Source organism: Micrasema longulum, unplaced genomic scaffold (genome assembly GCF_059751315.1).
Source record: "Micrasema longulum isolate JH-2025_06_02 unplaced genomic scaffold, ASM5975131v1 h1tg000109l, whole genome shotgun sequence".
NCBI classification, from domain to species: Eukaryota; Metazoa; Arthropoda; class Insecta; order Trichoptera; family Brachycentridae; genus Micrasema; species Micrasema longulum.
Genome location: NW_028277315.1, coordinates 632,867 through 656,486, shown reverse-complemented (window position 1 = coordinate 656,486; position 23,620 = coordinate 632,867). Strand labels below are relative to the sequence as shown.

General features: G+C 32.7%; 1 protein-coding gene across 1 annotated transcript in view; it reads right to left on the bottom strand.

The window, feature by feature from the left end:
* Nucleotides 1-23,620, bottom strand: part of Mitf (transcription factor Mitf) — a 76,351-nt gene that overhangs the window by 27,558 nt on the left and 25,173 nt on the right. The window contains exons 3-4 of the mRNA XM_088237983.1: nucleotides 3,843-3,945; nucleotides 1,208-1,342 (exon numbers count right to left, since the gene is read on the bottom strand). Coding sequence (XP_088094109.1) covers nucleotides 1,208-1,342; nucleotides 3,843-3,945 — 238 coding nt within the window. The remainder of the gene's footprint in view (nucleotides 1-1,207; nucleotides 1,343-3,842; nucleotides 3,946-23,620) is intronic.

Here is a 23,620-nt window from a genome sequence, read left to right as displayed (position 1 = left end):
CTGTGGCCGATGTTTGTGTGAAACAGATTCAGTCGGTTATTGACAATGATGGTGGGTGCACGCATATGATTGTAAGATGATCGGAGTATTTATGATTTAAAAATTATTTTGCTAAAACAGGGCTAAATCATATTAAGGACAAGGAAGGGACAAGACCACAGGATGTGTTCAGAAAATTGATTAGGATATCCGCAGCAGCACGAAGGGGAATCAACAATATTGAAAACAAATGGTTTGTCATTAAATTTACCATGACCTGATAACAACTGCGTAGGCCAGTGATCGGGGATAACTCAAGAAGATTTTAAGTGCTGACGGATTGAAGGAAAAAAAATAAAGGTTACCCTCCCTGAAGGGGAAGATTCCCATCACGATTGCCAAGCATAAAAAAAGCATTTAAAGACATTTTTTTATATCCGATTGAGACATTCCTTCAGTTAGGGGTAAATGGACGCCACCAATAATAGAGGAGCGCTTTCTTTTAAAGTGGAAATTTGCGTATTGACCTCCAGATCCAAAGGGGACAAGCCCGTTAGAGCCGGAAGAGCATCCGTCGAGCATGTCTTAAATTCTCTAGCAAGAGCCAGGAGAGGTTGCCTTTGTCCGCTTAAAATAATTCGCCTGAATGTAAATGTTGTAACATATATTTTTAATAAAAAAATAATTTATTATCCATAGGTTTGCTTTCATAATTTATAAGTGTCGGTTTGATCCGATTCTGATCACCACCTCTATAATAATAGGCCAAAGAAAATACATTTTATTTATTAATTTCACTTTTTATTAATTTCACTTTTTTAATATTAATTTCACAGAATGTTTAAATGTTTTTCTTTTCTTTTTTAATATTAAATTCACAGATTGTTTGAATGTTTTTATTTTCTTCTTTAATATTAAATTCACAGATTGTTTAAATGTTTTCTTTCCTTTTTTAATATTAAGTTCATAGATTGTTAAAATTTGTTTAAATTTTTATTGTTTAAATGTATACTATGTATTGTTACAAGAAATGTACTATTTTTTTTATGTACCGTCCCAAATGAGTTTTCTCGTACAACTCCTGGGAATATAATATCATGATATTCATGTCTTATATGTTTTATTAATAAATAAAAATAAAAATTTATATATATTAAATTATTTTAAAAATATATTTTAAAGGTTAAAATAAAGAAATGTAACTTTACAAATTGAAAAAATAAAATACCTGTAGTACTTGTGAAGGGACCTCGACTCCGTGGTGGGGGGCGGGAGCTGATGTGGGCGGGGCCGGGATAGCCAATGGGAGGTCATGGCGGCGCAGTGGCTGCTTGCTGACTCCGATGGCCTGCTGTGCCTGTAACTGCAAACAGACAGATCATCTAGATAACCAATACTATTTTTATTTTTTTTAAATCAGCGGGAAAGTTCTCTAAGGAATAGGTGATTCTGCGAATATAATGGATTTATGAACTATGACTTTTTGGGTTTCATAGATTTTAATTTTCGATAGATGTCTGATTAAGGGTGTCTTCAAAACAGGCGGAATATCATGAAAATTTTGCTCTGTATGAACGCTGTAGATAGCTGGTGGGAAAGAGGCGACGCTCCGGTTTGCCCAATCGACAAGTTTCGTGGATAGCGTCACAGAATTTTTTTTTATTTGAAAATTTATTTATTAATCCTTACGGATTATTACATTCATTTTACAAAAATAATAAAAACTTTTTTTATTTATACTCATGTTGTTCAAAATAATATTTTTTACATCTTTTGAAAAGTTTGTCTGAGTCTTTTGTTTAGTTTTGTCTGGTAGTTTATTGTATAATCTCAGTCCATGGTTTATTAGTCTCGACTGCCCTTGTCTTGTTTTAGAGAGTTGTATATGATATTTTTCTGATATTCTCGTATTATGTCCATGTAGACTACAATTTTTTACAAGTTTTAGTTCTTCGTCTACAATTACATTAGTGGCTAATTTATGGATAAATTTTAATGATTCTAGTTGAAAGAGTTCAGTTCTATTTAATCGCTTAGTTTGTTTAAAAAGTAATCTAGTTGCAGTTAGATAGGGAAGGTCATATACTAACTTTAATATTTTAATTTGTTGTCTTTGTAGTCTGTTTATGTCATTTTGATATCCTGTTCCGCATAGTAGTTTCATATCGAGTCCCTGTCCGTAGAACTCGTCAATCTGTACTCTTCGACATTCCTAACTCAATGACTAATTATTTTTTAAATAGCACTTTACAAAGAATACAGATTACCTATAATGACAGTTTTAGTGACATCGACATACTACATTGTAAATACCATATTTTTATCAGATCAGTTAAAGACATTTTAAGTTTATCTCCTGCTTGACTTTTAACTTTTAATTTGATTTTTAATTTTATCTTTCAATTTTAACTTTTATATTTTTAATTTTAACCTTTAATTTGATTTTTAATTTTATCTTTCAATTTTAATTCTTAATTTTAACTTTTAATTTAAACTTTTCATTTCAAATTTAACTTTTACTTTTGATTTTAATTTTAACTTTTGATTTCCACTCTTAATTTATACTTACTTACATCTACTACCTGCATCTAATAATTTATTGTTGGTTGTGATTTTTTACAAATAAATTTAAATGTTCATGGAAGCAGAGAGAGAGGGGGGAAAGTAGAGTAGCTATACAATGTCTTCTCCTTTTATGTACTTTTTATGTAATATTTTTATTTTTACTTTTTTAGAATTCAATTATTTTTCCCCTCTCCTCCTGCATTCATAATAAATTAGTGTGAAATCTGTAATTGGTCTTACTTTTTTTAATTGTTCTTTTGTACCTTGTTTTATATAAAGACTGTATGATTTCATTAATAAATAAATATAACATATTTTAGTTTTTACATAAGCTTCATACATTAGAATTTTTTTCGTTTTTGAAGCAAAATTTTTGATTGAAAAAAAAGACTTGATAATGTCGCAACTTTGTTAATTAAATTGTAATTTTGCTAATTTAACTACGCTAACTTTGCTAGTTAATCGTACCTGGTGGTCCGAATTTCAAACCTCGCTCTACCAAAGCTTGTTTCTCTTTTTCTAATGTTATTTCCAACCACTTAACCGGTCAATGACAGGTCATAAGCTATGTAAATGTCTAGAGTTCCATATTCGCCACTCAAAAATGCCTTCCTTTTATGACAGTGTTAGTGACATCGACATATTACATGGTAAATACTATAGTTTTATCAGATCTGTTAAAGACATTTTCAATTTATCTCCTGCTCAACTTTTAAATTTTACTATTTTTTTATCAATATTCCTACAGAGATGAGGTAGAATTTTTTCAAATTCAGGATTATGGATATTCAAGCGTTTACAGGGCTTATGACCTGTCATTGGCTGGGTTAAGTGGCCACTTTACGTATTTACAACATTCCCCATTCCGCTTATTAGCGAATATCGACATTGGCATCATTTTGATTCCTGTATATATCCTATTAAATGAGAAAGCATTCACTAGCGTGTTGGAGCACCATCTATGTATTGATATTGAAGTTAAGTATTTTTAATTAGCATATTACTTTATTTATTTAAAAAAAATATATACCTACTCCCCCTCGGGAGAAATCCAGATTTGTGTATGTACAAAAAAATACACATACCAAAAAATAATGTTGTTTAAATTTTACTTTTACTATCCGTAAAAGGTTTTCCCTCATTGTTGGAGTGAATTTCAACAAAATAAAATGGCCGTGGACCAGCACCTACAGCGTAAGACTGATCACCTTACATTCCTGGGTCCGCATTTATTTTACTGGTGCAGGGCCCTATGCACTATCAGGTGCGGGCGAGGTCAAGGTGCAGTTAGAACTAACCTGTAGAGATTCCCTGCGTAATTGTTCCTGCGCATGCTCTCGCATTAGCTGCTGCTTGAGTTGGGTTCTCGACGTTGGAGTCAGGGTCTTAAACGTCGGTGGACTGCAACAAGGAAAAAGAGAACGTTAAAACAATTTCATAAAACGAGAATGTTAATCATTCGAAAATAAAAAAAAGAAATAAAAGAGAATGTTAAAACAATTTATTAAAAAAGAACGTTGACCACTTAGAAGTAAAAAATAATAACGTTGAACTTATTTTGAAGAAAATGAGAACGTTAAAACAATTTAATAAAACGAGAACGTAATTACTTAGAAGTAAAAAAAAGAACGTTGAACTTATTTCGAAGAAAATGAGAACGTTAAAACAATTTAATAAAACGAGAAGGTAATTACTTAGAAGTAAAAAAAAGAACGTTGAACTTATTTTGAAGAAAATGAGAACGTTAAAACAATTTAATTAAACGAGAAGGTAATTACTTAGAAGTAAAAAAAAGAACGTTGAACTTATTTCGAAGAAAATGAGAACGTTAAAACAATTTAATAAAACGAGAACGTAATTACTTAGAAGTAAAAAAAAGAACGTTGAACTTATTTCGAAGAAAATGAGAACGTTAAAACCATTTAATAAAACGAGAACGTAATTACTTAGAAGTAAAAAAAGATAACGTTGAACTTATTTTGAAAAAAATGAGAACGTTAAAACAATTTAATAAAACGAGAACGTTAATTACTTAGTCTCTGTTGTAATATGTTGATAAATAAAAAAGTGTTAAATTAAATAAATATTCAAGGCGCAGGGATCGTTTGGTCCCCCCGTTCGGATTATGTGTAAATTTTGGACGCTCAGTGAGGGAAAGGTTAAATCAGTACTAAACAAAGCGACGCCGACGACTTAATTAAGGTTCCGAAGAGTTTCAGGGTCGCGGCTATATACTCGTGCGCTCCGCACACACAGCCAGCGCTCAAGGTACAACTTATTATATTCCTCACAGTCCGTGGAAGATGCGACAAAAGATTTAAAGCACTTAAATTATTAACATAATTTCGTATAATCAGCAGCTGGCGACACAGGACCGTTCGGATATTAGAGGAACATAATTATTTGAGTAATATGGAAATTGGACTACGGAGTGGACGCTACACTTGGAATTCTCGAATGCTGAAAAGAGCCGCTTTGCGCGTGTTTCAAACTCTAAGATTGTTTTCACACCCCCGTTTGAAGTAAGCAATGTGCAGTTTATAAAAAGAAGCATTTAACGAGAATTTTAATAGCCTCGATATATTTAACACTCCATACAGGGTCAAAGCACCAATGAATGGCCGTTTAAGGTTCAGCTTGTAGTGAAATCTACATTAAATGTATACATTTCATTATTTAAGCGTACAAAATAAAAGAAAACAAAAAAAAACACACTTACTTACAATACTTTTACTTTTTTATTGAAATACGAGTATTTTTTATTTTTTTTAAAATAAAAACCTTTATTTGCATAAATAAGCAATACATTCAGTAAAAAAATGGAACACTTAAGGTTGAACTTGCCAAAAAAGCGTCTGGCTCTTTCTTGTGTTTGGCAAGTTTACAAAATAACATAAAAAAGAAACAAAAAATGCATAACAAAATAAATAAATAATTAAACAATTTTAAAAATTGAGAAAATATAACACTAAATTTTTTAAAATAAAAACACAAAATTTATAAATTTATAAACAAAGGCACATATTAAACATACATCTTTATTTCCAAAAAACAGTTAATGTTAATTATGTCAAGAAGCTTTTCTTTAATTTATCCTTATATTTTCCGTAATTTATTTCTTGACGTAGATTTTGTGGTAAATTATTGAAAAGCTTCCGTCCCATGTAAGTATAATGATGTTTGGCTGTGGTAGTTTTAATTCGGTATTATAATTATAACTAAAAAAATAGCAGACCACTACTACCCCAGTAAAAATAATACTTAGATTTAGTTACATCATAACATTATAAAACACCCTAACACATTAGAATATGGATATATTCAAAGAATTGCATAAGAAATAGAATCGAATAAAACACTTACCACACCTTTCCTTATAAAAACACTATCAATCTCAGAACAATAACGGGACGACACACTATTACCTTTTGACAACTCACATTTCAAAACTGATAGATTTGTTTATTACCAAATATGTGTCCGCCTACTGCTTTTGTCATAGTTTCTAGTGTTAAAAGTTTTTTGACTGGACACATGTAGCAATTCTTATTATATTGTGTTTATTAATCAATGGTCATTTACTGGTGCTTTGACCCTAATAGGTACAGAAGAGAACTGATAAGCTTGATTCAGAATAACAGAGCATAGACGTTTTGTCCCTTTTCTTTCTCTTAATCATCAAATCAAATGCAATTTTCCGCTCCTACTTTCATTCAATCATCCTTCACCACTCCTTATCAATTTCCTTCTTTTCCTTCCCAATATCTCCTTGTTTTGTCCATATTTCTCTTATTATAATATATACCACATTTATTATTTATATAATTTAAAATTTAAGCCGTCGTCGCTATATTACAGTATAATTTAGTGAATACATATAATTAGATGGCATGCCCTACTATGTATACATTTTATATAGTTTTTTTTAAATATCAATTTTACCTGTACATCTGTTTGTATTCGAAATGAATAAAAAAAATATTTAAAAAATAATCGAATCAGAGAAAAGAAAAATAGATTATTTAGAATGAAAAAGGGTCTCAATTTTTTTTTTATTTATTCATTTATTTTAACATAAACGGCATAAATTGCCTTTGACATGGCAAAAAACTTTAACTCTCTCAAATACCTGTTTTGAGAATTTGAGCATTTAAGTTTTGTTCCAATTTTCCTCTTTTACATCTTATTTAAATAAAGTGAGATGTAAGTTCTCATTTAAGAACAAGTTTTGAATTTGTACGTTTCTTAATTTTATATAAAGTTATTTAAAGCTTTTAGCCTGAATAAAATGCCCGGTATACGACTTAAAATAAAATTTATTTTTAAAACTACAGATATATGAAATTTAATATGACTTAGTGTATTTTGCCAGTTTGTGTACATTATATACTGAATATAAATATGAAGAAAAAAATACATATGTATATTTACATACAAATATAATTGCATAAATAACTGTACCAGTAACAAATTACAACAGGGATGGAAAACATCTTAGAGAAGGGAATATGTTAGTCTCGGCATATACAGAATTATGACCTGGCATTGACTGGTTTCAGTTTCCGAACCGCAAAACAGCGTTTAGTTATTACTTTTAGTAACATATTATACTAAAAACCCAATTAAAGACTTTTTGGTAGGACACAATTTATTATGACAGGTTTATTTTACACAAATACGTATTATATACATTTATTTGTTACCTTTTACATTCATTATTAAGTACTAAGCAGGCATTTTTTTTTCAAAGAAGGTCTTTTATGTTTATAATGGTTTGCGCGAGATCATTGAACAATCTCTTAATAACGCAATTGCATGTTCGCTCTCCTAAGTAATTTACGATTCGGGGATCGACCTTAAATGGTCTACATCTTTGTTGTAATGTTGAGCGACGTATAATTTTACCATTGGCAAACTTGGCTTTCTTTTCTGTAGATTTGAGAAAGTAAAAAAATATAAAAGAACATGTGTTACTAATTTGGCAGAAATAATTATTTTGCTCGGCATACATATTTAAAATTAATATCACTGCTTTTAAATGAAGGATTTATTCAAAGATATTAAATAATTTGTATTATGTTACAATTTAAGCAAATTTGCAGTTTTATTAATCAAACACGATTACTAACGTATTTATTTATAAACCGTAGATTTATTATAAATTATTTTTTTTATTATTTTTAAAGTGGATGTCAGTGCTAAGCTCCTGACGTCACTGCGACCTGTGAATATTTATTGCAGTGGTTCTGAACCAGTCAGAGATCACTTTTGATCATAAAAAAAATTCGCGGTACACCAAATCTAAAGATTAAAAAAACATACAAAAATAACTTTCATTAAAAATAAAACTGATAATTTTATTACAGACATGTTTAAATTATATTAATTTTAAAAATACATAAATACTCCTATGAAACTTTTTGCGGCAAAAATTGTTTAATGTGACACCTGAGCTTGTCGGCTTTCACAAATTTCAGCGATATTGGGTCAATATTTGATAAACTAAACTACTCTCATTTCTTCATCCAAATTACTAGGTCTTTCGCGTTTCTTCGTTTTTATATTGGTTAATGTCGAGAAACCTAGCTCATACGAATATGTGGTTGAAAACTGTAGTAAAATTTTCAATGCCCTTGTGGAGAGAGCTGGGTATTCGTCTTGAACAAAAATCCAAAATTCATCAAGAGTTACCTTGCTGGAAAGGAAAATTATCTAGGGATTGAGGTGGAATTGGGGACGATTGAGCTTCCTGTAATGAAGCCGTAAATTTGTGTTCTCATTCATGGGGCAGTCATAGTAATTGTTGAGTATCTTTGTTATTATTAATATTATGGATAACCTGTACAGTGTCATTTTCGTAATATAACACCTCAAAGGCGCTTTTACAAAGTGATTATATTAAGATATAAATTTAATTATAGCTTTTTTTAACTTCAGAAAAACAATGAACTTTGTCACCACTAAGCTACACATGCTAAGGATTTATTCAAATGATTTAGAGAACATGAGGGTTTTAAGTTTAACATCACTTCACTCTCACAGTTCCGCACCTCTGCTGGGAGAGCATTCCATGCAATAGTTGTTTGCGTAGAGGTATAATAACTTTTCCTTTCGACGTAGATGTAGCTGATCTAAGCGTAAGACGTCTGTCAGCTAGTTCATCTGGAATGCAGAGTTCACCTAGATATTCCGGAGCAGAGTTGTGCAGTGACTCATACATAATCCAGCAGAGTTTGTATTCCACCCTCTGTGGAAAACGTAGCCAGTGTAATTGTGAACTTAGAGATTCCGAAAATGAGTTTAGCTGCGGTATTCAATACAGACTGTAGGCAAGTAATTTTATTCATTGGTAGACTTGCGTAGATAACATTACAATAATCGACTCTAGACACTACAAACGCATTTATTAATTGACGGGCGGCATCAACAGGCAAATTTTTGAGTATGCATTTAATCTGTCTCAGCTGGTAAAAGCATGAACTTATCGTTCTACTAATTTGAGCGTCAAGATAAAGGTCAGAATGAAGGAAGACTCCCAGTAGTTTAACGGTGGGTAAAGCGGTACTCCTTACATCGGGTAGTGCCGTATCCTAAATCAAATTCTGTCGTCCGGCTGAAGCCATCCATAGTTGTTCCGTTTTTTTATTTATTTTTTTATTATTTATTAATAACAAATAAAAATACAATATTACAACTAAATACAATTTTTTACATTTATCAAATATTTACATTAACGTTTCCCATTACGTAAAATAAATAAACAATGCTTGTGTACATAATGGGGAGTGACGTCTTACAATAGTTTATTTTATTTTAATTATTAATATTTTTAGGAAAAAAAAAATATTTAAAAAAAAATATATAAACGATGTTTTCAATCGGTGTTACATAAAGAAGAATTATAGAAGTAGTTTTTTACTTTATTTAATATATTGTATTCCTGACTGTACTTTTTATTATCTTTGTTCATTTCATTAAAGCAAAATATTCCCCTGTAAGTATAATGATGTTGTGCAGTAGTTGTTATTAATTTAGGAATTAAGATATTACTACCTGTTCTAGGTCGCGTACTTACGTTTTGTGACCTGGAAATACTACAATTTATTTTTAGAAGGGTTAAGTGTTAGTCTATTTTCAGCCATTCAGTTTCCTATTTTCTCAATGCATCCATTAATCAGAATAACAAGCACAATTCTCTCGCTCGGTTTACAATAAAAATAAATCTGTGTATCATCTGCATGGCAGTGAGACCACGATCCACATTCTGCAGGGGGCAGTCATAGTAATTATAGAGTATCTTATGGGTTTCTATCAAGTTCCCTTTCTTCCGTCGTTCTTCCAATGGTGTAGGTCGTAGTGCTTTTAATCTACCGTGGTAAGGCATCCTTTTCAGTAAGGGCCGGTTGCATCAAGTTGGTATAAATTTAGTTTAAAGTTGAATATTTAAACTTAGTTAAGGCTCAAATCTGGTAACTGAAAAATTCCGTTGCATCAACATTATTTTAGTTAAGTTAATGTTAAGAATGTTGCCACTGTAAAGGTTCAAGTTTCACCCTAAAATTTGTTGGAATTTTTGCGCAAGCACGTACTTGTTTATTTACATGTAGCAATACACATGCCCCGCGACGCGTCTTTGGGCACGAACGTTACAATTTCGTTCCAATTTTCAGTGTGTGCGAAAGGGCGAAGCAACACCGCGCATTCGGAGAAGAAAAAAACAAAAGGGACATCGTCCTTTTTGAACTAGATAAAAAATTTAAAGAGCAAAAGCTAAAACAAAATGAAGAACTTTTTACTCTAGAAATAGAGCAAAAAATTAATTAATTATTTTTCGGGCAACTATGGCAGCCTTAAATGCCCAGAAAGAGTTAGCTGAGCTCAATCTAGCTCTATTTAAAAATAAATAAACAGCATTTCAATACAGTGATGATTTAGATTTATTTTACACCACGCCGCTGATGATCAAGTCCCGTGTTTTGAAAAATAATTAACAATTAAAAATTCAAATAATTATTCGTTCTTCACTTTTTTGACATTCGAAATCTTGCGATAAAGTCGGACTCTTCCCACAAAAAATGGTCCGTTCGTGGTTTGAACAGTTTTTGTTTTCGGTTTAGAATATACTCGATAATAAGTTCGTCATCGGAAGACGAAAACTCAGATGAAATGGACATTTTGTGCAACTTTTCACAGATCGATCGATAGATTTCAACACTCACGACGCATTTTTGACAGATGGCAGATCGCATTTAACTTTAAGCTTAACTTTAAGCGGTCCCCTGGCGGCCGGTCAAATAAAAGTAACATTTTTGTTAATATTTAGTTAACTTTTTTGATGCAACGCATTTTGACATAAAAGTAACTTTTATTTGACTTTAGCCCTGACTTTAACTTAACTTTTGTCAATGCAACTGGTCCTAATTCGGGGATTTTGGTAGCACTTGCTAATTTTTACGTAAAAACGATGAAACATGTGTTTATGACGCTCCATTATTGCGAACGTCTCAAATTAATCGAGACGATTTTTCAATTGGTTCGAAATAACAGGCGGTTGTGTGCGAAAGCGGCATATGTCAATATTTGACCAAGGCGAATTTAAGTTAAATTATTCTCGAAATGGATGTTTGGCATTCTTACTGCTCCGTCATGAAGCGAGGACACTGCATAATGGTGTTTATGATAATTTATTCTATTTACTAGTTGTTTCAATTGAAAACGAATAATATTTACGTCGAAGGCGGGTCTGGCGATGTAGCAAGTTTCGACTTAACCCATTCGCGTTCTCAACGGTAAGTTTATCGGAAAATAATCATTTAATTGTTTAATTTGGTAATGTATCCAAAATAAAACACGCCTATTGAATTTTAATTATATTTTTTTAAAAATTATATTGTGACGAATTAAAATCCAATAAACGTGTTTTTTTTTGGATACATTACCAGATTTAATATTGAATTCTACCAATGAGGAATTTCAGTGTCTTTTTTAAAAAAAATATTTGTAATAAGACTATTAAAAAAAAAACGAAGAAACAATAAAAAAAAATACTTATCGTATTACAAGCGTTGTGATTTTTTAAAGTTTTTTATTTCTGAAATAACTCCGCGTGTGACGTCAGAGGTCATCCTCTGTTAGTTCTTCCCATTGGTTCGTTAACGGTCCTTCACAGCTGTCACATTATTGGTTGGTTTATATGAACCAGTGACGTCAATCAAAGTAGTGCGTTTTTATTTAAATATTTTATATTATTTTTTCGTACATTTTCAAGAAACTTTGATGAACAATTTAATGCTCTAATTTTTAGCGAACGCAAGAAAACATTTTAGTATCCAATTTCCGTAGGGCAAAAGTTCTTCATTGTCTGCATTCACAATTAACAATTTAATATTTATTTAATAATACGTCTTGTGGCTGTTTTTTCTTTGCTATTTTATTTTCTAGGTGTCGCCGTTCAGGCGAAAATCACCGGCAACGTTTTGTGTATGTATAAATGTTTGTAGACAGGCTGGATTTCCTCTCGAAGGAGTTAATACAGATAAATGTTTCAGCTCTTTTACTTAACAAAAGTCAACATATGGAAGAGTTGAGGAAATGCGGATCTTTAAACATGGGCAGGATGTTGAATGTTACAAAACGTGTAAAGTGGGCATTTAAATCAGCTAACGACAGGTCAGTAGACCTGTAAATACCTAGACTTCTCATAAATGTTTTCCCTCTCTGTAGAAACAAATTTGGATCTAAAAATCATCAATACTAAAAATGATAGTTTTGAGTTGAGTATGCCATTCGAAGCGTAAAATTATGTCAATTAAGAAACCAATGTCACCAAGGTGATTTAGTTAAAAAAAAGTTGTGAAAATCCGAAAAATTTTAGATATATGACTCGCAATAAAATCTCAACAAGCATTAAAGGGAAATATAATTTACTGACAGTTTGAGCAAATTTATATTTTATTTAAATATGACAGTTTTGTTTCTTAAAATTACATTTCGTTTGTGCTTAGGTATTTGCGCATATGGTAAAACATTAAAAAATAAACATGTTAAAAAATATTTTATTCAAATTAACTCGTTTTTTAACCACATTATTATAATTACTTGTAATATTACAGTGTTGTAAAATTTTTAGGTTTAATTTTTGTTGTAAAGTTTTGTTGTAAGGTTTTGTTGCAATTTTCATTGTTTTGTTAAGGATATTTTAGGTTTAATCTTGAGTAAAAAGAAACGTTTATTTTTTAAAAACAATTAAACAATGTTATAAGTTTCGTAAAAAGCAATTTTTCCGAATATCTTAGTGGAATAAATAAATTACGATTTCTAGTTTTCCGTATATGTAAGTAAAATTAAAAAAATATATTTACCTTTGACATGCATTGTCCGGGGCCCGGATTAAAATGGGAAGTTAACATTTATCCTCAATTTTAACTACAAAATAAAATTAAGTTTTCTGTATGAAAAGCAGAATATGCATAGATTGTTTTTCTTCCAAACATGTTCAATTGGTGACCGACGAAGATATTTGAAATATTCAGGCAAATATACTCATTTTCGTACACAAATATCGATTTATCTTTATAGATAGTCGAAGATAGCTCTTCCAACATTGGACTCAACATGAACTATCTCTTAGTTCTAGTAACGAAATAACCCTTTTAATACCCTTTCACCGTAGTAGCAGCTCGGTTGTGGAATAATCTACCTGTTATTCCAGATGTTTACTAACTGAGATGAATATGTTCTCATCATCACTATGGCTGCATCATCCGCATGGCATGTGATCTTAATGACCTTATCTATCTTAGTATATTCACAACTTTTTTTATTCCTAAAAGCGTTTTTTTTATATATTTATTCTGACGTTGATATGAAATATTTTTTTTTTACAAATAAGCCGTTTTTACGCTCGAATATTTCATAGTCCCTAGACTAGTACGTGAAACGTAAGACCGAACATCTTAACTTCATGTAATAAAAATGATTAAGATACGCTGCGGTTAGAGTACCAATGCAGTGCCCTATGCACCATTAGGTGCAAAAAGGAAATATCCCAACTTGATTTCCATTTTCTAATACTAAGTTATATAACAACTCGTTGAAAATGGCCCTCAAAATGAAATGTCTGTGTAAATCATAAAAACACCGATATTTCTTTAAAAAAAAAAAATATTCATCAAACCGCTTTTTCCGTCGTATATCTTTTTAAGTACCTATACATAATAGTTGGTGAACGAAAGGGTTAAAATTATTGCTTTTAATGACGTCATAAGCTTCAAAAGGCACACGTTATGTTACTAAATATGTAACAAAAGCTTGGTTAGATGGTTTTCAAAAGAAAAAAATTAAAAACAACTTTTTCTGACCATGTACGCATTAGCCCTCTCCCAAACCTTCCCGAATACTGCGTTCTCGTCTCTCTGCTGGTATTGTCTTCCAGTTCGTTATCTGTCGTGTGATTGTATCAGCGCTGATAGAATACATTTGGTGATTGCGTGTCATATGTGACTCAAAATAGTCTTAACAAACGTTAATTAATTCACACAGTTCTGTTCATACTAACACACAAAATTACACACATAAACATATAAATAAATAATAGCAAAAAATATATATTATTGATGTGCATATATTGAGCAAAAAAGGCAGTGTTGCGGGCTATTGGACTCTTAAGCTAGGGTTTACGGTGTTGATAACATTTATCAACACCGTTTTCCTAGGAAACCACTCTCTAGTCACCGTTACGACGGCTGTCCACCGCATCACCGTTAACTACGGCCGTTAAGATACGGGCACCGCTGTCTTAGGAAACCCAAGCTTTACTTTTACGCCGCCAAGCTCCTGTGCCGCGAATATGAACGCTATCTTTATACATATCGAGACGGTACACTTAACTTCTGTACTATCTCTATCTGACTTGGTATGTTCTACCGACTTGTCATCTCCACGTTATATGATCGAATCCAACCAATGAACGACCCCGAAAATTTAGACCGCATTCCTTACATAATTAAAATTTAAAATACTTCTCATTTATTTATTTTTAAAAATATATTTACGTATATTTGTATATATTTTTTTTTGTTTAAATTCTTAACAAGTTATTTACAATTTTTTTTTTTATTCAATCACTTTTCTTATTTTTTATTTTTTACTTTTTTACTATGTAAAGTTTTTCTTTTTATTTTGCATAGCAGTATGCTTTTTATTGTTTCTACATCTATACAAAAAAGCGTTGTTTATTTTTTAAATTATTACTTACTATGTTTGTACTTATCTGTATATTTTTTGTAAATACCCCTTGCGCGTATTGTAAAATTAAATAAATAAATTTATATTTTAAATAAATTTATGAATATTTGTGAATATTTAGAATTGGATCAAATACTTTCAAAATTAACTATTATGATCGTCTAGAGTACTTTCATATCTTCAGTTTAGAATTCAGAAGGAATTTGGCTGGTTGTATATTCTTGCTCAGATTAACCTTAATGTACCTCGCCGTAACTTGCGTACCGATGCTATCTTTGCTGTGGGAAATTATAAAACCAGCATCGAATTTGTTTCCCCTCTGCCGAGGATCCTAAGAACAGATCTCATTAAATGGTACTGTCGATGTGTTCCTACAGCAAAGGCGAGCATTTAAGATGCAAGCAGTGTTGTCACTCCTGACTCGCGATGACACACTTGCCATGTTTACTTAGTTTATACCATAATTATACCTTTTGTAAATTTAAATAGATTTTAAGATTGTTTAGATTAAGTGTTTTTATACACATACTCATTAATGCCAATCTGTTAGGGCTTCCGGAAGGCTTTTAATCGGCTTTTTTTTAATGGGCTTCTGTGATAAAATCACCCACTCCAAAGCGTTTATAAACTCCAATAAATCCCAATTCAGGTAAAAAACGCTTGCTTAAACATAATTTTTATATGACTTATGACAATTACCAAAACGGTATGCTTAACAATTGTCTGTATGTATATACCGAACGATCAAAAAGCCGACTCCTTCAACGTCTCGGTACGTATACTCAGGAAGGTAGTAAAACAGATGGAAAAAATATAATAAATAAATATTTTTTTTATATTGGTAACATTTTACGCCTAGATGCTCTCATATAGTAGGGCAAAATCTAACCACATTATTTATGCATCTAGGCGTTCGTTTTTAAAACTGACAGTTACGTCAGAATTCAATTCGACTTCAAAATTTACTTATTTCTCTCTCATATTTTTAATAGGCTTTTCAGAAAAAAAGTGCCAACTTAGGAACGATAAAAAGAATATCGTAATCAAAGGAAAAATTGCTCGGTGGAAAATATTTTTTGACACTTTTAATGCGTGGATATGCGTATCGAGGGGTACTAGACCTGTCGGTACAAACCGATATACTTACATCAAAACTTGATGGTGGAGGGATCGGTAGTGTATCTTCATAATCACTCTGGAGAATTTATCTTCCATTAGGACGTCATAATTAAGCTATGTCACTTAAGTGCGTAGATATGGGTACCGTGACGTACGCTTACCTTTGTTACATTTCGATGTACCTACCAAAAACTTAAAGGTGGGGAGGTGGGGGGGTCGGTAGTGCATCTTCTTAATCGCCCGAGAGAATTTATCTTCAACTATACCATCATGGTGAATGTAGTTAACCACCCAACATAATCGCGTCTCTGAGCCCGTGTTACAATGGGAAGTTAATATTTATCTTCAATTTTATCTACAAAGTAAAATTAAGTTTTTTGTATGAAGATTATAATATGTTTAAAAAAAATTCTAAACACGTTTGATTACAGATTAACGATTATCGATTTTACTTTACATCGTCTCGAAATGTATCGATGAAGATGGCTTTTGTAATCGCGGCCTAGATAGCCTCTGCACAAATAATTATTAAATGTAATGTTATTTAAACGTAATATTGGTTACACTTTGATGTTAAAAACTAACCATAAAGCGTAAATATACAAAATAATAAAAAGACTCGGCTTGTTAGCTTCATAGGTTCGATGCAATATTTAATAATCACTGTTAAATTAAAAAAGGTTAGAATTAATGAGTTAATTAAACCTTGTGAATAAAAAGCTTGTATAGCTTTGTAAACGGTCAGTAGAAAAAAAAGCCGTTAAAAAAAAAGTTGTATAATATTTATTTTATTAAATATGATAATAATTATACGCCAACGGTGATATCATGAATCGATCTTCGATCCTTCGACGTACGTAAGGGAATTTTCGATAATCGGCCATTTTTATCACAAACTAAATTACACAAGAGTATCAATCATCGATGTAAATCAATAATCCAAGATAAATTTCATATATTTCCTTGTCTTGGACGTGTTACAGATAAGATACATAATGTTGACATTATCAGCGGCAAATCTTTGTCATTTTGCCATTGGCACATTTCTATATGTGTGTGGAAGCCGCCATGCCTTACCATTATCACGAAAATACAATTATAAATCAATGCTTTTTTCGTTCGTGTCCGGACGGACAAAGAATACAGATCACAGCGGAATTATCTACCCATAATGTTAGAGACGCCCCAACTTTATTTACATTAAAATTAAGATTGAAATGTCACTATGTAAATATTTGAGTTATACATAAAGAGTTTTTCAATTGGCGCGGGTAGATTTTGACGGCCCGTGGCGGCCATTTTATTTTGATGACATCTCTCAATTTTTTTTGTTATTCAGTTACTTATACTAAATCAGCGTAGCAAAGTTACACAATTGAACAGCACGTTCAAATGATAAAATGAGTGGTCGTTAGTGCAACCGTTGCTCGCATTGCGCCCATTTTACGGTAGACCTGGTGGCCCTTCACAGTCAACTCTTCTACGTTTGGTGGCCAAATTTGAAACGACCGGTTTGGTAATCAATCAACTAACACCCGTACGTTCAAGGAACGCAAGATCGGTCGAGAACATCGCCGCTGTCCGTGAAAGAGTACAGCAGAACCCGAGGGGGTCGATTCCTCGCCGTGTACAAGAACTCGGCCTTTCGCAGACTACAACTTGGCGAATATTGCGTCGAGACTTAGACCTACACTTGTACAAGATCCAAATGACCCAGGAGCTCAAAGTTCATGACCATGGATAACACCGTTTGTTCGCTGACTGGGCTTCGAATCGTTTGGAAGACTATCCCAATTTTTGCCGAAAAATCATTTTTAGCGACGAGTGCATTTTTGGATGAATGGCTGAGTTAAAAAGCAAAATAGCCATATATGGGACGACATCAACCCACGCGAGGTTTACCAAATGATAATGCATCCTCAAAAAGTTACCGTTTGGTGTGGATTTTGGGCCGGCGGCGTCATTGGTCCGTACTTTTTCAAAATCGACGTTGGTGAGGCGGTCATCGTCAACGGCGAGCGCTACAGAACAATGACAACCGTTTTTTTATCGCCCAAATCGAACCATATGGACCTAATTAACATGTGGTTCCAACAGGACGGCGCTACGTGCCACACAGCGAACGCCACGATTGACATTCTGCATGAACAATTTGAGGGTAAGGTTATCTCTCGCAGGGGTGATCTGAATTGGCTACCAAGGTCATGCGATTTGACCCCGCTAGACTTCTTCTTGTGGGGTTTCTTGAAGTCACAGGTCTATGCAAAAAAAATACAACCCACCAATGCCCTAAAGGTGAACATAACACAGGCCATCGCTCAAATTCAGCCAGATCTACGAGAAAGAGTCATTGAAAATTGGACCACTCAGATCCGTGCCACCGTAAGAAGCCGAGTCGGACATTTAAACGATGACATATTTCACACTTAATGGCACATATGGAACTTTCAAATAAAAACATAATTTTGTTAATACCTCACACACGACTTGTTTTATTTCATTTCAACATCTACCCATCCTTATTGACAAACCCTATACGTATATACTAAATATGTATATACGTATATACTAACGACGGCCTCCGTGGTGTAGCGGTTAAGACGCTTGACTCACACACGGAAGGTTCCGGGTTCGATTCCCGGTGAGAACACAAAAATTAAAATGTGATTTTTCTCAAGCCTGGGTGTTCTGTGATGTAATTCACCACTGTAATTGGGCCTCTTGGCCTGTTGTGGTGCAAAAAAAAATAATAATAATATTGATTATGAAACTAATTAGTATCGGAAGAAGTATAAAAACTGAAAAAAATCTGGTTCAGGCGTTGCCTAGTAAGTGAATTGGTTCAGCCAGATTAATCTCACCCACCCGATAAAGGTTTCAGCTCTTTTACTTCATAAAAGTACACAGATGGAAGAGTTGGAAATGTGGATGTTTAAACATAGGGAGAATGGTGAATGTCACACAGTGTGTAAAGTGGCCACATAAACCAACCAATGACAGGCCCTGTAAATGCCTAGACTTCCATATTCCCATCTCAAAATGTTTTCCTTCACTATTGCAACAAATTCAGTTCTAAAAAACTCCATAGGGAGGAAATCCAGCCTGTCTGCAAACATTTGTAAACACTCAAAACATTGTTTCATCTTAATTTAATTCAGCATGCTAATGAAATTATTTGAAATTGGCAACGTTCGTTACGTAAACACAGAACTGTCAACGATGTTTTAATTACTTTCTGCTTTGTCTTCGCGCAAGTTGAAAATTCTGGAATAATGAATGGACGATCATCTGTCTATGTGGAGCCAAGGACAAAGCGACTACGAGTAGCTAGTTGTGATAAGCGGTTATAGGCTTTGTGGCGATATAATTCGCGTGTTTACCGGTGCCAAGGTCGCGTGCAGGCACGCTAACCAAGCATATTTTATTTATTTATTTTATTTAGATTAAAATTTATTGCAGTAGAGAGGAAAAACAATGAGAGGGGAGTATGGAAATCAAGGTATCTACAGGGCTTATGACCTGTCGACGGTTGGTTATTATTACCCAGATTATTTATTTATTAAAATTTATTTATATAAAGGATCTACGATGCAAATGTTGATGGATGCAGAAAACGAGGAACATCGAGAAAGACATGGCACGATCAAGTCCATCAAATAATTGAAGATGGACATGTCAAAAGTAGGAATAATCGGCGTGCGTGCATAAGAAGATGTATGAATGTAGAGGAAGCGAGGTCTGTATGCCAAGATAGAGTGTTATGGCGTTCTATCCTCTCTGCCTACCCCTACGGGGAAATGGCGTGATGGTTTGTTGTTGTTGTTGTTATTTATTTTTAAAAAAATATTTTCTGGCGTTGTTTAGTACGTATGTCAAATAATTCGGTCATAAATGTCACCGCATCAATAAAGGTTTCAGTTCTTTAACTTTGCACAGATCAACAGATGGAAGAATCGAAGGAACATAGATGATCAAACATAGGCAGAACGGTGCATGTAACATAGTGTGTAAATTGGCCACTTCAACCAGCCAATGACAGGTCATAAGTCCTGTAAATGCCTAGACTTCTTTATTCCTTTCTATAAAATGTTCTTCATCTGCGTTGTAATAAGTTAATTAAGCTTCACATACGTTGAAAATGTATAAAAATACATAAAACACTTTTATTATGTCACTTTTAATTAATTTACTATCAATAAATGCAATCTCTGTAATATGACAATATAAACACATAAAACTCGTGTGTAGAATATTAATAAACGTATTATATGCAATCAATAAACATATTTAATTATTACTAGAACTAATAAAAGAAAGAGTTTGTCAGAAACTAGGTTATGTAAAGTGCAATGATTAATGTAATTGTTAACGGTGCTTGTGAAAATGTTCAATAAAATAAACCAACAACGTAGAGATACTCCAAAGGTTCGACTTTAAGAGGAGAATTACTTACTTATAAGCGATAAGCTTTTGAAGCTATGGGCACTGAAAACACCACGTGCCAGGCCCTCCAACACACCAAACAAACACGTCATCAACCGCTCCGAAACGGAAATCGAAATAAGGCTTTCTCCGGTCAGCGCTGGTACTAGATGCGCAACGCAACGTAATAGGGAAATATCACATACTACGAATACCGATGAAAATATATTAAATGGATTTAGAATAATTGATTGTATTTTCAAAATCAAAATGGATATTATGGAGAAATGTTTTCATAGATAAATGTAAAAAATAAATTTATTAAAATAGTTTGGCTTTGGTTGCTGTGACGTCAAGATTTGTGATTATATTCAAAACAAATTTTGACGGCCAGGAACAAAGAAACATAAATCGTGACGTATAAGGGGCGTGGCCAATGGAATGACCGTTTTTTCGGGAATCCAAAATTACAAATTTAAAAACATTTTTTTTGCTGCTAATAAATAGCAAAAAAAAATTTTACTGGAAACTATTTCATAGATTTTTATTACTTTAAAAATGTAAAAAAACGCCATATTTTCTTATTTTCTTTGAAGTACAGTAGAACTCTGTTTATCCGAACTGTATCTACGTCATTTGCTTATTCATTTGAAAATGTATGAATTCTCCTTATTGGAGAGTGTGCACTGTAGTTTGTTGTAGATACATTTTTTTTATTCATAAATTTCATAAAAAGTACATGTTTTTGTAAAATTCTAAACATACCTACTTTTACACATCTAGTAAATGTTATCACTGTAACTCTCCAAATAAAGAGAATAACTCTTGTGCTTGGAGAGTGACTTACACTGTTTTAGTTGTTTATTTATAAGAGTTTATATAATTTTAAATACGAGTACATGAAAAGAAAAATAAAAACAAAGGATATATAAAGAAAAAAACATAAAACAATAATACATTCATACTTATTAAAATTTAATTGTGTTTTTACACGAGTTCAAATAATTATTTAGATTAACTTTAAATTTATTTATTGATATATTACTTTTAATAGTTTTAGTTCTTTTTTTTTTAAAGGAATAACCCGTTAAGCCACTATTTTAGAGGCTTGTCAGCAGGTAGGAAAGAGGGGATATGGAAGGAGGTAGTGGAAAATTCACCATAACACCCAGACCAATTGAGAAGAAAATCTTTCATGGATTTTTTTCTTACAACTGGCGGGAATCGAACCCGCGACGCCAGTTTCACAGTCGGCCGTCTAACCAACTGCGCCACGACGCCTATCTTCATTAGGAAGATTATTATAATTTTTTACCCCTTTGAGTACAAAGCTATTTTGACCATGACTTGTATTTACATAGATTAGTTAATTAAATCAGGTAAACCGGCCCGGAACTTGCAAGCAAATTAGTTGTAACAGTTTGGAACAATTAAATATTGAATGAAAAAAACAATGAAAAATGATAACTGGTGCCTTAAATACGGTTTTACTTTAAAATGTTGATATCTTAAATCGTTAAATAACTAGTGTGGATTAATTAGCCGAGGGCATTTATCCAATATGTTATGGCGTCATTAGGAGATCAATATTACAGAATCCTTTTTAGAAAATGAGATCGCGTAGCCAGAGGCGATACGGGCCGCAAAATGTCACACCTGACGACGTGCAACTAATTGATTAAATGGCCCTACATCCGTTGTCGAGAACGGCAGATATGATATTACGCGATGTTGACCGCTAACCGGACAGCTAATAAAATCTACGCTTGGGTTTTCAGTGGCTGATGCTCTTCGCTCCGCCGAGAACAGGACTACCTGGAGGCAGGCCGATAGAGTGCAGGCTATCCGCAGTCATGGAGGCAAGGACGAGATAAATAATTGGACAAATATGCTGTTTTTTGTCAAATTTCTGAATTACATTCAAAACCAGAGATGAAAGCGCCCGCCCCTTTCATTCGGGAAATGTCACATACTACGAATACCGATAAAAATATATGAAATGAATTTAGAATAATTAACACTTTGTATCCCGGAGTCGAGTAAACACGTGATTATATAACCACGCGTTGTGTCCCGGTCCCGTGTTTTCACGTGGTTTACCAGCTGTCTAAAAAAGAGCATTTTATTGACATTTGGTGACTTTTATGAGTACTTTTCGCTGCTGGTAAACCACGTGAAAACACGAGACCGGGACACAACGCGTGGTTATTATAATCACGTGTTTACACGGCTCCGGGATACAAAGCACAAAAAATATAGTGAGACCCTTTATATGTGCGAACATTGCAATGCGCAATGTGGCTCTCTATAAAGACCAATGTTGGCAAAACTATCATACAAAAATGACTTATATAATAGTTTCAAATAAATCTGAGAAGTTTCAATTGATTTAACTTAGTATTTTCATAAATATGACACTTTTAAGAAACCCTTCACAATAATGGGTCGGGCACAGGGTAAATTTTATGTGTATTCGGCCGGTGCTCAAAGTGTTAATTGTATTTTCGAAATCAGTGGAGAAATGTTGAGAAATGTCAAGGTTCGTGATAATGTATTACTCAAATTCAATGGCCAGGAATAAATAAACATGAATCGTAACGTATCAGGGGCGGGCCAATGGAATGACAGTTTTTGCGGGAATTCAAAATTACAAATTTAAAAATATTTTTTATGCTACCAATAATTTGCAAACATTTTTTTTTACTGGACAGTATTTCATAGACCTTTATTACTTTTGAAATGTTTAAAAAAGTAGTATTTCCCTATTCAAAACCAGAGTTGAAAGCACCCGCCCCTTTTCCAAAAACAACATTTTTATAAAAAATAAAAAAGCCTCATTTTCTGAGGACAGGAACCAAACAAATCGGTACGACACGTTTTGTTTTATGATTATGTTAGTTGTATTACTTGATTGAACTCAAAGAAGAGATAACATTGTTTTTTAACTTGGTTTAAATAAACATTATAATGATTTAAACCCGTTTAAAGTAAAGTATTTCAACCCACCTTGACTGTTGTTTCAACTAACCTTGACACAAGGAGGGTGGATGCAGTTTGAATGCTCTCACTAAATTAGATTTTTAATCAATTTGTGATCAATTAGGGCTTTTTTCCTGAGTAAAAGATAAAATACGTTTTTAAAAAGTATATGTTCATGTTCCTAGCAGTAAAATCAGGGTAGTTATAGTCCTGAAAATATAACTTGATTACAATACCAGCTCTCAAACTAATTTCATTAGTGATGGGAAATTACTGATCACTGATCAAATCGATTTTATCAGTTATTTCA